Source organism: Entelurus aequoreus, linkage group LG22 (genome assembly GCF_033978785.1).
Source record: "Entelurus aequoreus isolate RoL-2023_Sb linkage group LG22, RoL_Eaeq_v1.1, whole genome shotgun sequence".
NCBI classification, from domain to species: Eukaryota; Metazoa; Chordata; class Actinopteri; order Syngnathiformes; family Syngnathidae; genus Entelurus; species Entelurus aequoreus.
This window is the reverse complement of record NC_084752.1, coordinates 23,165,023-23,177,550: the sequence shown is the minus strand read 5'-3', so window position 1 is coordinate 23,177,550 and position 12,528 is coordinate 23,165,023. Positions and strand designations below refer to the sequence as shown.

At 40.6% G+C, this 12,528-nt stretch overlaps 1 protein-coding gene across 1 annotated transcript in view; it reads right to left on the bottom strand.

Annotated features, from left to right (window-relative positions):
- Nucleotides 1-11,814, bottom strand: part of adcy9 (adenylate cyclase 9) — an 81,968-nt gene extending 70,154 nt beyond the window's left edge. The window contains exon 1 of the mRNA XM_062033026.1: nt 8,236-11,814. Coding sequence (XP_061889010.1) covers nt 8,236-10,102 — 1,867 coding nt within the window. The 5' untranslated portion in view covers nt 10,103-11,814. The remainder of the gene's footprint in view (nt 1-8,235) is intronic.
- Nucleotides 11,815-12,528: the final 714 nt, after the last annotated feature.

The following is a 12,528-nucleotide window of genomic DNA, read 5'->3' as shown; positions in this document are numbered from 1 at the left end:
AACGACATGAACATAAAACATTACCACCAGCAGATCATACAATATGAATGGACATACAGTATATAGCCTATTATGTGTGCGCTATCGACTACTAATGATGCACCAAAAACTCAGCCGACGAAAAAATACTTTAACCACTGGAACAGCACTGCCGAAACCGGATGTTGTGACAACGCAGGCAATATGCACAGGATTGTCTGCGGCGGAGGCAGCATGTCTGCGATGTAGAAATACTTTAATATATTATATATTTAATATAGTATACATTTAACATATAGACCCACGGACAGCGACCTACAAAATGTGCAAATATTAAGATGACAGTTGCGGCTTTTAAGGAGAGAAAGTCCAACCGGAGCAGCAACGCAAAGCAAGTGTGACGTCATGCTCGCCGCAGCTGGCTTTTCGTTGGGGACATTGAGGGACAGAAGTAGTCTCTAAACACAAATACAGTCTAGAATAACACCAGAAAAAGATGCTAGATTTGTTACTAGTAGTTTGGAATAAAGAAAAAGGTAATACAAGTCTCCAAACACTTGAACAATTCTCAGCAAAGTACATTGTACTATAAGCAGCAACAATTGCAAATAGAGCTAAATTATATAACATAAAAATATATGTTAATTCTAATTACTAACACAAATTTTGTTTTTAAATGTGTTTATACATTTCGTAGCCTTTTTAAAGAAATTCATATCATCACAGCAAATTAGGCAAATTATACAATGACGTCATGATGAACACGCCTCTAACCACACCCCCACCGCCATTGCCATAGGTATCTTGGCAATGTAGAGGTACCGTGAATTAGTACTTTCTCAAACAGTGGGCACCACTCTTGTAGAAGCCATGCCCCAAATACCTGTCAGGTGTGTTGTATGCCCTTGAATGAAATAACGGCACAGCTGAAATAGACAAAAAAGATTACTAATTTGTTCATAAATATGTATCTATACTGTAACTATGCTGATCATTAGGCTGTTACAGAAATGTATATAACAATTAAACCTTTGCCCATTTAAAAGTAAGCATAGGAAAAGTGCAAAATACTAAACCTTAGGTTTATTGTGTAAGTCACATTCATTTTTGATGTGAATGTTTTTAATTGCTGTATGCGTAAACATCTGTAGTTTATTGTGTAAATGTAATAACACTAAACCTTCTATTGTATTTATATAAAATGCACAATAGGCATTATGTAAAATGCACGTATATATGGACGTGTATTTATAACATATAAACTTATACTCCGGAGCGACTTATACTCTGAAAAATACGGTAGCCCTAAATCACAAGTGTCTCCAAAGAAGGCACATCAATCGTCAACAAAACTTCTGTCTAGCTGAAATCGAGACAGAAGATCAATTGCAGCTGGAATCGAGTAGCGAAGGCAGAAAATTATTTTTTGACACTGCTTTGTGAAAACTGTTGTGTTAACTTTGCAATTAAATAAACGCTGTCTCAAAGAAATATAACCCGCGGGGGCACTTTCTGATAAAGCATCCAAATTTCAATGTCCGACACCAGAGCCCTTGGGCTCTTGAAACTGCGGCCATCTTCATTACATCAATCAATCAATCAATCAATCAATGTTTATTTATATAGCCCTAAATCACAAGTGTCTCAAAGGACTGTACAAGCCACAACGACATCCTCGGTACAGAGCCCACATAGTTGAATAGCCCTGCTGTATGGAATACATAACTTCAAACTAAGCTGCCAATTTATTAGCGTTTATCTATGAAAAATCATGTCTATGAATGTTCTCATTCACCCAGGTCATTGTAATCTCAGGGCATTCAATCAATCACAACTGGACTGTTTTGGTTTGTCTTAGAAGAGGTTACGCCTCTCATCCGAGGAGGTTTCATCAGTTAATGCTCATAGACATAGATTGCTCAGACCTAGTTTAGTGGCTGGTGCCAATACCTCAGTAGGTTTCATCAGTTCATGCTCATAGATTTAGATAGGTCGGATCTAGTCTAGCAGCTGGTGCCAAAATCCTAAAGGAGGGTGTGCCTGGGCAAGGATGGTTTCGTCCTATCGTAGTGAGAAAAACTTCTGTTTTGATGCAAACGAGAAAACGACAGTCCAGTTGCAATCGATTGAATTCCCTGAGATGAAAATCATGTTAACCCTACCGGATAGCTGCACATAAAATAATATTCCAGATCTGCTAAATATAGACTCACTCACAATGCAGTAAAAGCTGATGTACTGATTAGAATGGCGTGTATACGTCTGTGCGTGTGCACAACACCATCAGTAATCAGGCCGGGACAGGGTTGGGCACGCTTATCAGCAATGAACACACACTCATACACTCACACGTTTGACTCAACACATTCCTGAGTAGTAGGAACGACAAGCATCTTGTTAAATGTGAGGAGCGGAGACATTAAGAAAGTATATTATGCAACTGCGGGGGAGACAAAACAAGCCCTCCGTGAAGGGTGGGAGCTATAGTATTGAAAGAAGTCAAATAAAGATAGACAGGGCATGAAAGTATGCGGCTGTATTTCTTACTTAGCTGAAATAAGGAAAATTGTCAATAAAATCTGTTAGATAGAAGCTACCGCTATATGTAGTAAACCTCTTACTTTGTCTTTCATAGAAGGATACTTCAGAGATCAAAATAAAAACTTATCAAAAATAAATTTCCTATGAATTTGCCTCCAAAAACAATACCTTCTGTTAATCGTAAAAGGGTTTGTTTACTTTTCATCAATCAGTTTCGTTTTAGGGCTGCAGCTTTCGATTACCATAGTAATCAAATAGTGTATTGATTCGTTTGTTCGATTAATCGGATACAACACACTTGCTAGCCTTAATGCATTTTTTAGGGAAAATAATTGAAATACCATAACCTTCATTCTTTTTTCCCTGCACATCATCAACATTGAAATTCAGTTTACATGTGTGCATTGAAAAAAACTATTCAAAAATTATTGTTGATCGCCACCACACGGATCATGGCACCCACACACCACCGCTCTCATTTGCACGCACATATGTGCTCTATTGCAAACTATGTCCGCGTAGTTAAAGTTCCAAGTACTCCATGCGGTCCGTATTTTATCAATTTGTATTAGATACACTTATAAAACAATTAATCGAAGCAACAGAATATAAAACAAAGGTTTTTGTTTTATAATTGGATCAATCGATTTAATTATATAATAATAATAATAATGCTTTGCAATAATAATAATAATAATAATAATAATTTGGGATCGGCATTGCTCGGATGTTAGCCGTGCCAGCAATTTGAGTGTTGCAGGTTCGATCCCAGCTTCCGCCATCCTCGTCACATTGTGTCTTGGGCAAGACACTTCACCCACTTTGCTCCCAGCGGCACTCACACTGGTGTATGGATGCGTAGGACTCCATTGAAAAAGAGATTGTTAATCTCAATGGGACTTTCCTGAGTAAATAAAAGTTTAAAAATAAATAAATCGATTAATCGTTGCAGCCCTGAAGTAAACCTTAAATGTTTTTTCCCCTTAATAGTTTTGGTTTTAGGGCTGCTGTTATCAATTATTTTAGTAATTAAGTAGTCTCGAGTAGTATCGATTAGTTTGTTCAAGTGCACGAGTAATCGGATAAAACACTTTACAACCTCAATGTGTATGTGCACTTTTAACATGTGTGCATTGATAAAAATATGTTGGACGTCATACACAGGTCAAGGCACCCACCGGGCAAAAACTATGTCCGTGTATCTAAAGTTCTGGCTTTTTTCTGATTAAATGATTCGAAACTTTGTAAAGAGAAATGCTGACATTACAACTAGATCCGGCTCCAGAGGGTAATGTTTGGTACCGTTTAGAAAAAGTGTGTTGGGCAACACTTATTTTCCTATGGAGCGTGTCAAACATGGAACACAATACCTGTAAACATAAGGAACTTAATAACACAAGATTAATTTACTGAGGCCTTGAAATAATGGCTGCTTGGGAGTCCAAGTTGGAATCATAGTTAAATAGGCTACTGGTATAAAATGGAAATTCTATATTATGAAATATGTATTCTATCAATTGTTTTATGTATGTGTTTAATGTACAAAGGGAAATTGTGTTAGTGAGTGGTTTACAACAGCACCCTTGGCACTTAAACCTTGGAATACTATTTTTTTAAATATTGTTCATCTGTGTACTATGTTTTCAATGAGTTTGTCCTGATTTTTAACATCAACTTGCCAAGGGACTGTAAATGGAAATTAGCCATTTGCTACATATTTATATGTCAAATGTTCATTAATATGTATTGCTCCTTTTAAATTAAACAAATCTACAAATTTAACACTTCTTTGAAATTAATTAAAGCAATAAAATCATTTGTGATTTAATCAATACGTGGCTTCCTCTCTGTATAAATAAAAACTGCTTTTTTTGCTACTAATAATATGAACAATGGCTCCATTATATTTAAGAGTGAACCACAGTGCTTACTGCCAAGATTATGAAACCTGAAGCGGCTTAATGAAATTCTTTGAGTGTGATATGCTTTATAGTATTTACAACCGTGCTAGTCCAACTGAATGGTTACCACCACACTTTACTATGAAGTCCTGGGGAAAAAAATGCATGGAAAACCCTTCAAAACTGTAACAAAGTATGTGGTGTTTTGTATTAGAATATTCCTACGTTACATGAGTGCTCATTTACTTGAGCACCTAAAACTAAATATTTGGAAGGTATATTATTGTTTACCATTAAACATGTTGTTTCATCCTCGGAAAACAAATGATTAAGTCTGATAAAGATAGTGAAAAAGCAAAGTCCAACGGGACTGGCCTTGTTACAGTTGAGACTATCTATTTGCTACTGCATATTTAGGTGACACATTTGATTTAGCACAGACTAACCAGCCGGAGGGCATGGACTTCCCACTGCAACATGCTCTACAGAAGAATACTGTTGGCCTGCGTGGGTGAACAGACACAAAAGAAAGACGCATGCGGGTACGCACCTGTTTACACAAGCAAGCAAACAAATGCAAAATGTATTTGCCAGTATGATTGTGATATGTCTCGAATGAAACCGTCTATTTAGGAATAAAGCTGATCTTATTCATTCTGCAACAAACCGTTTCCCTCTGTCTCAAAGGGAACTTGGATGCCATTCACCACATCTTCTTCTAAACAAATATAATATGTCAGCATCAGTCTGTCTGTTGTTTTTGGTCAGTCTGGGAAAAGAGTGATTTCCCACTTTAGAGGCAAATGTGAATAAACTCTGACATGGGGGTCTTCAGATCAAATGGAAACAGACTAGAAAGACCAATGAACCCAGCTGCAGCAAGCTCCTTAGATAGCATTCTATTCAAATTGAACAACAGTGAAATGGAGCAATAATATTGCCAACTTTAAGACTCTCAGCACAGAACTGTCATAGGCCACACATGTGTACTATATCTGGACAAACAGTGCTGTCAGTGAAAGTATCTAAATGTTAGAACAATCTACCATTTACAATAAGAGACTCTGAAACATATGCAACCTTCAAAACATTTCTCAATATGTGGATGAAGCCAAAATTAAGTCTGTGACCACTTTCAGCCTGTCCCAGTTCTGTTTATTTGTGCTTTTGTGTCTGTCACAGATGGAAACTAGCAGTTGTGCTATAATCAGGCATATTTAAAGCTGTATTGGTTGCAGATGATCATTAACATACACTGTTCATTAAAAAAAATATAAAACTATAAATGCTATGTAATCCCATGTTTTTCAAATTTCCATACATGTTCCAATGAAACCAGCAACTGGAGTCAAACCCCAATTACCAGCCAGAACGTTTTGAGAGGCTTAAAACTATCATAATATGAAAAGTAATATTATGATATTTTTTCTACATTTAAAACACATAAATAATGGTGGTTCTTTGGAAAACATTTTGCATAGATTAGGATTAGGTTTTACAAACCATTTTCAAGCCGATTTGTAACCGTCTCTTCAGGCTGCGCCGCCATGTGGGCGGTCTTATTTAAGTGCCTCCACTTTGACTAGGTCTTCTCATCAGCCAATTTGTAGTTTTTAGCGCTTTCATATTGAATCTACTGACAGATATAAATTACAACTAATACGCTAACTTGTTTTAGAAATGGCAACAGCGGAGGATACATGTGCATTAAACAGCAATAACAGTGCAATACATTTTTAAGGTGCAATATACACATCACATCTTTCATATAATCGACAGTATTACCGCTTTTCTTCTTTTTATTTTTTCATAACATGGTCACTACTGCCAAGTTTCTCTTATTATATTCTTATTTTTACTGTTATATTTTTATTTTTATTGTTACTTTTTATTTTTATTATTATTGTTATATTTTCTATTTTATTTCCATTTATACTTCCATTATTTACTTTTTAAATTGTATCTCAATTCTGTACACTGCTGCTGGAATTTTTATTTTCAAGAGGGAGCTCTCCTGAAGGAATCAATAAAGTACTATCTATCTATCTATGTGCATGTACGAACCAGCCAGCCCCACAACAAGAGGATAGGGAAATAGAAGGGACTTATTGACTACAGCGTCAGACTACAATGGCGGACTCGTGCAACACTCGTCGGGTAAAACTTTACCATATATAGAGATTTTAGCTGACATCACTAAGACGAAAAACCTCACAAATTCGGCTCATTTAGAGGAAGTATTAAGGACAGCAACATTGTTTTACAAGTATCTCCGCCATGTCGCCCTGGTTTGATTTAAATTCTTCGGGACTTATGCAGATTCCAAATACACAAAACAGATACCCGTAGGTCAGAAAAGTTGGTTTTGCATAATAGGTCCCATTTAAGGTGAAGTTTAATTTTGTTTTGTTTTGTACAACTTCACTAATCAGCATTATACTTTGCACAACAGAAGCTACCTATATACACAAAATATTCTTATATATATATATATGACATAATCCCTCTGTGGTCAGTGTAATACAAGTAGGGATGGGTGATATGGCCTAAAATCTAGTCCAAAATCGCAAATCTAAAATTGCCATACACATATTGTAGCCTCCTGCCATAACAATATATATATTACAATATATTATTTGGTATGTAAATGATAACAGAATAATTTCAAAATGGGTTAAAAAGGCTCGTAATTTGACGTGTGTATTTTTTTGTCAAAACTATTTGGTAATATCTGGTTACTTCTTGCTGTAACATGGTTTTAATTACACTTCTATTAAAATATACTTAACACTTATTCTGTTGTTTCAATACTTTTACAATAGTTTTGGGGGTTACTACAAATTTCGGAGCAATGTTGGTGATACTGAGACTTAAAATGTTCAATATCATTGAATGATTACATTTTTGATCACTAATATATCAGGGAAAAACACAGGAAGGCAATGTAACAATATTGATTAAATATTTAAATGATTTCCTACTATTGTCTAGGGCTGCAACTAACGATTAATTTGATCATCGATTATTACTTCGATTAATCGATTAATAATCGGATAAAAGGGACTAATTACATTTCTATCCTATCCAGTATTTTATTGGAAAAAAAACAGCATACTGGCACCATACTTATTTTGATTATTGTTTCTCAGCTGTTTGTAAATGTTGCAGTTTATAAATAAAGGTTTATTTAAAAAAAACAAAAAACATATGCGCATGCGCATAGCATAGATCCAATGAATCGATGACTAAATTAATCGGCAACTATTTTAATAATCGATTTTAATCGATTTAAGCGATTAGTTGTTGCAGCCCTACTATTGTCTCTGATTAAAATCCTTTGATTTGCCCTTAAAGTCTTCCTGTGTCCAGGGACTTATTTCCTGAGTTTGTAAACAACAACAAATATCAATGTAACCACTGTAGTAATGACCAAAACTGATACTATACTTGGTATAGTTACTATCGACATTTTTTACTTAATAATTTATTTTATTGAGAGATGATATTTTGAATGTAAAATTAATTTGACATTCAAATCCGAAACTGCCCTTTTCATACAAAAATATTCCAACAATCAATATGAAGCCAAACGTTCCCTGCCTCTGTTACTCCAATCTCTTAATCTCATCACCATGATCTCCAACATGGATTGTTTCAAACAAGAAAAGCTAGTCAGATAACATATTTTAGGGCTTGACGGCAGGCCGTGACCCAACTGTAACCTTGATAGTTTACATGTTCAGACAATTAGACTTTAAACTTTCATCCTTTGAAAGTCTCACCCTAATTAAGTAGGAGGTAAACATTTACTCACCCTTCAGCTTCTCCACCACACTCTCGCCGGCTCTCTGCAGCACTCGGCCATCCTCCCGCTGGTAACGGTCATCCAGGAATTGAGCGGTGGCTTCTGACAGGTGGACCTTGCCCGCCACGCCTAGCTGCTCCATCAAGTTGGCCAGATTGACATCATTTGACCAAACATCAAACTTGAAGCGCTTCATTCCTAGAATACCGCACAGCACGGTGCCAGTGTGGACACCAACGCGCATGCTGACGGTCTCACATGTCTCCTGGCAGAACTGTTCGATGGCCTGGATCATGCCTAGACCCATTTCCACGCAGCAGTAGGCATGGTCCGGTCTGGGCTCAGGGCAGCCTGCTACACAGTAATAACAATCACCCAGTGTGCTGATCTTCTCACAACAGGTCAGTTCACAGAGACGGTCAAAGCGTCCAAAGAGATCATTTAGAAGACCGACCAAGGCTGGTGCTGACTTATTGGCTGACATTTTGGTGAAGCCCACAATGTCGGCAAAGAGGATGCTAACAGGTTCCATACGTTTCATGTTGAAAGGTCGAAATATTATCTGGCCCCGTGGGATGGAGGTCTTCTTGCGTTTGTGGTTGTTATAAGGGTGGTTCTTGGGACTGGTGGCACTTTGGGATGGCGAAGCTCTACAAACACCTCCTCCACCGCCCACAGAGACAGCTGAGGCAGAACATGCACCAGAAGAATATCGCTTGCTACAGTTGTCACTCCCTACGCCCTCGTCGTCACCCTGCTTCATAAGCTCGTCTGCAACACGTCGAGGCATGACCGAGTGGATCATACGCTCTTTCAGGGCCTTCTCTACCTCCAAGTCCTTGCCATGCATGATGGCCTGCCCCACTTTGAGGAAAGTGCTGCGGGAACGCACCTCTGACATGATGAACAAGTGGATGCCGATGACGTGGGCACACAAGTGGAGCAGCGCTTTGGCTGGACCGAGCCACTGGAGGGTGTCCCTTTCCCAGCTGGAGCTCCCCAAATCTGTCCCCCATTCAGTCGAATCATGGCTTCTGTGAAGCAACGGTAGCCACCCTAATGCCTCAAATAATATCGAGTATAAAAAGCCCAGCATCACTGAGGCATATAGACGCACATGGAGGACACTGTATAACAATAAAAGGACCTCAATGCAGAGAGAAAAAGTTGCCACTGGGGAGATGCAAGGCGACGGGGGTGCGCCTGAAAAGTGGTAGGATGCATTTACAAGGTGAGCCCACTCCAACTCAGTGAAGCCTGCAGTCTGTATCTGGGGGGCCAATGTGATGGCGAAGGTGACCGCGATCAGGAACAAGGAGGTTTGGTTGTACAGCTGTGAGTAGTAGCGGGTTAAGGTGAACAAGAAGAGGAGTGCTAAAAGGACCAAAAAGAAGGCCGTGGGGGCTAAGAAATTCATTGGTTGGCAGCGGTCACTATTGATACCAAAGTACACTGCCCAAAGCACAGCTGCCACCGCCAGGTAGAACAGGACATATCGAAAGCGCCGCTGAGTCTGAGGAAAGCACCTCTCCTGGCACGCCTCCTCCAGGATGGGGGAGTCAAACTTGGGGTCCCAGCACTGTGCAGCGGAGCGTTCAAAAAGTGGTGGCGCCTTCCTGTGGACCCTTGTTGTGGAGGTCATACCAAGTCTGGAGTCTGCAGAGCTGCAGCTGGAGGAAATACTGTATTTGTGGAGGTTAAGGTTCACTTTACTCCCATCCTCGCAGCCTTTAGTCCCTCCCCCGACGCCGGCCCTGGCCGGCTCATGCCGCATGCTGTTGGCAATCTGCACAGTCACAGCACCATCCCCGCTGGAATTGCAGCTCACCTCTGTGCCGTGCATGAGAAGCTGCCGGTGATCTTGCAGCGTGGCCATATAGACGCTGCAGAGGAGGGGTGTGAGAGCGAAGTTAAATATTAATAGCTTCTGATGGCGCTCGGGCAATTAGATGTGGTGCGTGGGCGCCGCGTGTTCACATGTGGCACCACCGAGGTGGATGGATGGGAGCCAAGCGTTTGCGGGAATAATCACACTGATAGTACAGCGCACGAGACGCAGACGTCTTTGTTACGCACGAGGTAGCTGGAACACTCACGCACACCAGACACACCGTTCCAGTTTAGTGAGCTGCTCATGATGAGACTCTGGATTTGCGTCACCACTCACATTACATGCATCACTCTGCAAAAAAGCATCTGGATTTAAACCAGAGTTTCTCACCAGCAAGACTAATGTCACTGCTCTGCCTGCCTACGGCATCGAACATCCTTCTGGGAAGTGACTTGCTGGTGATGCCAGTGTTCCTCACCCCAGACGTCACACAACTGGAAATGGCCTGTCGTGGATGTCACAAAATCAGGCAGCCAAAGAAAATCCAGAGATTTGTACGGTCGTCCATTACGTGTCAAGCAGCGGTCAGGTCCAAGGCTGCATTGCGTGAGCACATCCAGATGTGGGCTGTCAACAGTTGGTGTGCAAAACTTAAACAAATGGCACTTTTAAAAACACCCCCATTGTTGCAGCTCTATCAATAGAAAATAGAACAATTATAAATCCAGCCTACTAAAATATTCATGTGGATGGGTCACTTTGTGCATTCCTTCTCATGCAGCGTGCTGAACACTTGGATGTCCATGCATTCTCTCCTTCCACCTTTAGCCTCTAATCTTCCAGGGTCTAGTAGTCCAAGACCTGAATCCAGCCCGTACATACGAGGCCCTGGCAGGCCTATTCCCACGGATCCAGCCCCGTCCTTTCCTGAAGTCCCTCTCCGGATCTCTGGCGTTGAACCCCCCCACCTCTGCAGTCCAAAGAGGACCGGGGAGGGGTGCGTGCTATTCCGAGAGCGTAATCGGAAAAAGAGAAGCTTCGAAAATACCAAATTAGCGTCGCTTTGCCTGGGCTGGGAGTGTCTGCAACTTGTTGCGCGCAGTTAGCAAAACATGCGAGATAGGAGGCACAGCCCGGGTGGAGGCTGCGCTATAAATAGTGATGATTAAAAGTATTTGCACAACGCCGCATTTAACATGACAACACTTAATACGCTATAAGGCGCTCGCATTCCAGCAACGCGTGGAAGTGGGGGGGGGGGGGGAAATGAACTACTTTGCAATCTAGTCGTGCACAACGTCAAACGTAGCACCCATTTTGTTTGAAAAAAAAAAAAATCCCAAACTTTTTTTTTTTTTCCCCAGGCCGTATTTCCTGCGCTTGGAGACCCAGTGTGGTTATTTGGAGCTCTGCTTCCTCCCTTTGCTTTCCCTTCCTGGGCGAAGGGGGGAAAAAATAGAGAAACGCTTATATCCTTGGTTAAAAAGATCCAAAAGCAAGACTTCTTATCACCGCTCCGGTTCTGGAAGGTTCTGGTGTCTTCTGGCATGCGTGTGTCTCCTCTTCCGTCCGCCTTTTATCTCGCGAAGGCTGGCTTTTTCCCCCCGTCCTCTCCGGGGAGGTCTTACGGCGGCGGCACCGCACTGTTATCCGGGCGAACGGAACATCCGCACGCCTGGGTTTGCCACCATCTTCGCTACGACGGGTTTGGAAATCCTCCCCCGGCTGTTGTGGCGGTGCTGGATGGTCAGACCCCGCCTGTCAAGCTCAACGTGATTAACACGTCACACCACTTCCGGTAAGAAGAACGCTCTAAAAGCTTTTCAGTCAAAACGTTCCAAATCTGTTTGATATTTGTATTTTGGAATTGATTGATTGAGACTTTTATTAGTAGGTTGCACAGTGAAGAACATATTCCGTACAATTGACCACTAAATGGTAACACCCGAATAAGTTTTTCAACTTGTTTAAGTCGGGGTCCACTTAAATTGATTCATGATACAGATATATACTATCATATATACTATCATCATAATACTGTCATCACACAAGATAATCACATTGAATTATTTACATTATTTACAATCAGGGGTGTGGAGGGGGTGGGGGGTAGGATATAGACAGCAAGTAGTGGACATAGAGAGAGAGAGAGAGAGAGAGAGAGAGAGAGAGAGAGAGAGAGAGAGAGAGAGAGAGAGAGAGAGAGAGAGAGAGAGAGAGAGAGAGAGAGAGAGGGGGGGGGAGAGAGAGAGAGATCAGAAGGCATAAGAAAAAGTATCTGCATTTGATTGTTTACATTTGACTATTAGCAATCCGGGGAGGGTGTTAGTTTAGGGTTGTAGCTGCCTGGAGGTGAACTTTTATTGCGGTTTTGAAGGAGGATAGAGATGCCCTTTCTTTTATACCTGTTGGGAGCGCATTCCACATTGATGTGGCATAGAAAGAGAATGAGTTAAAGACATTTGTTAGTT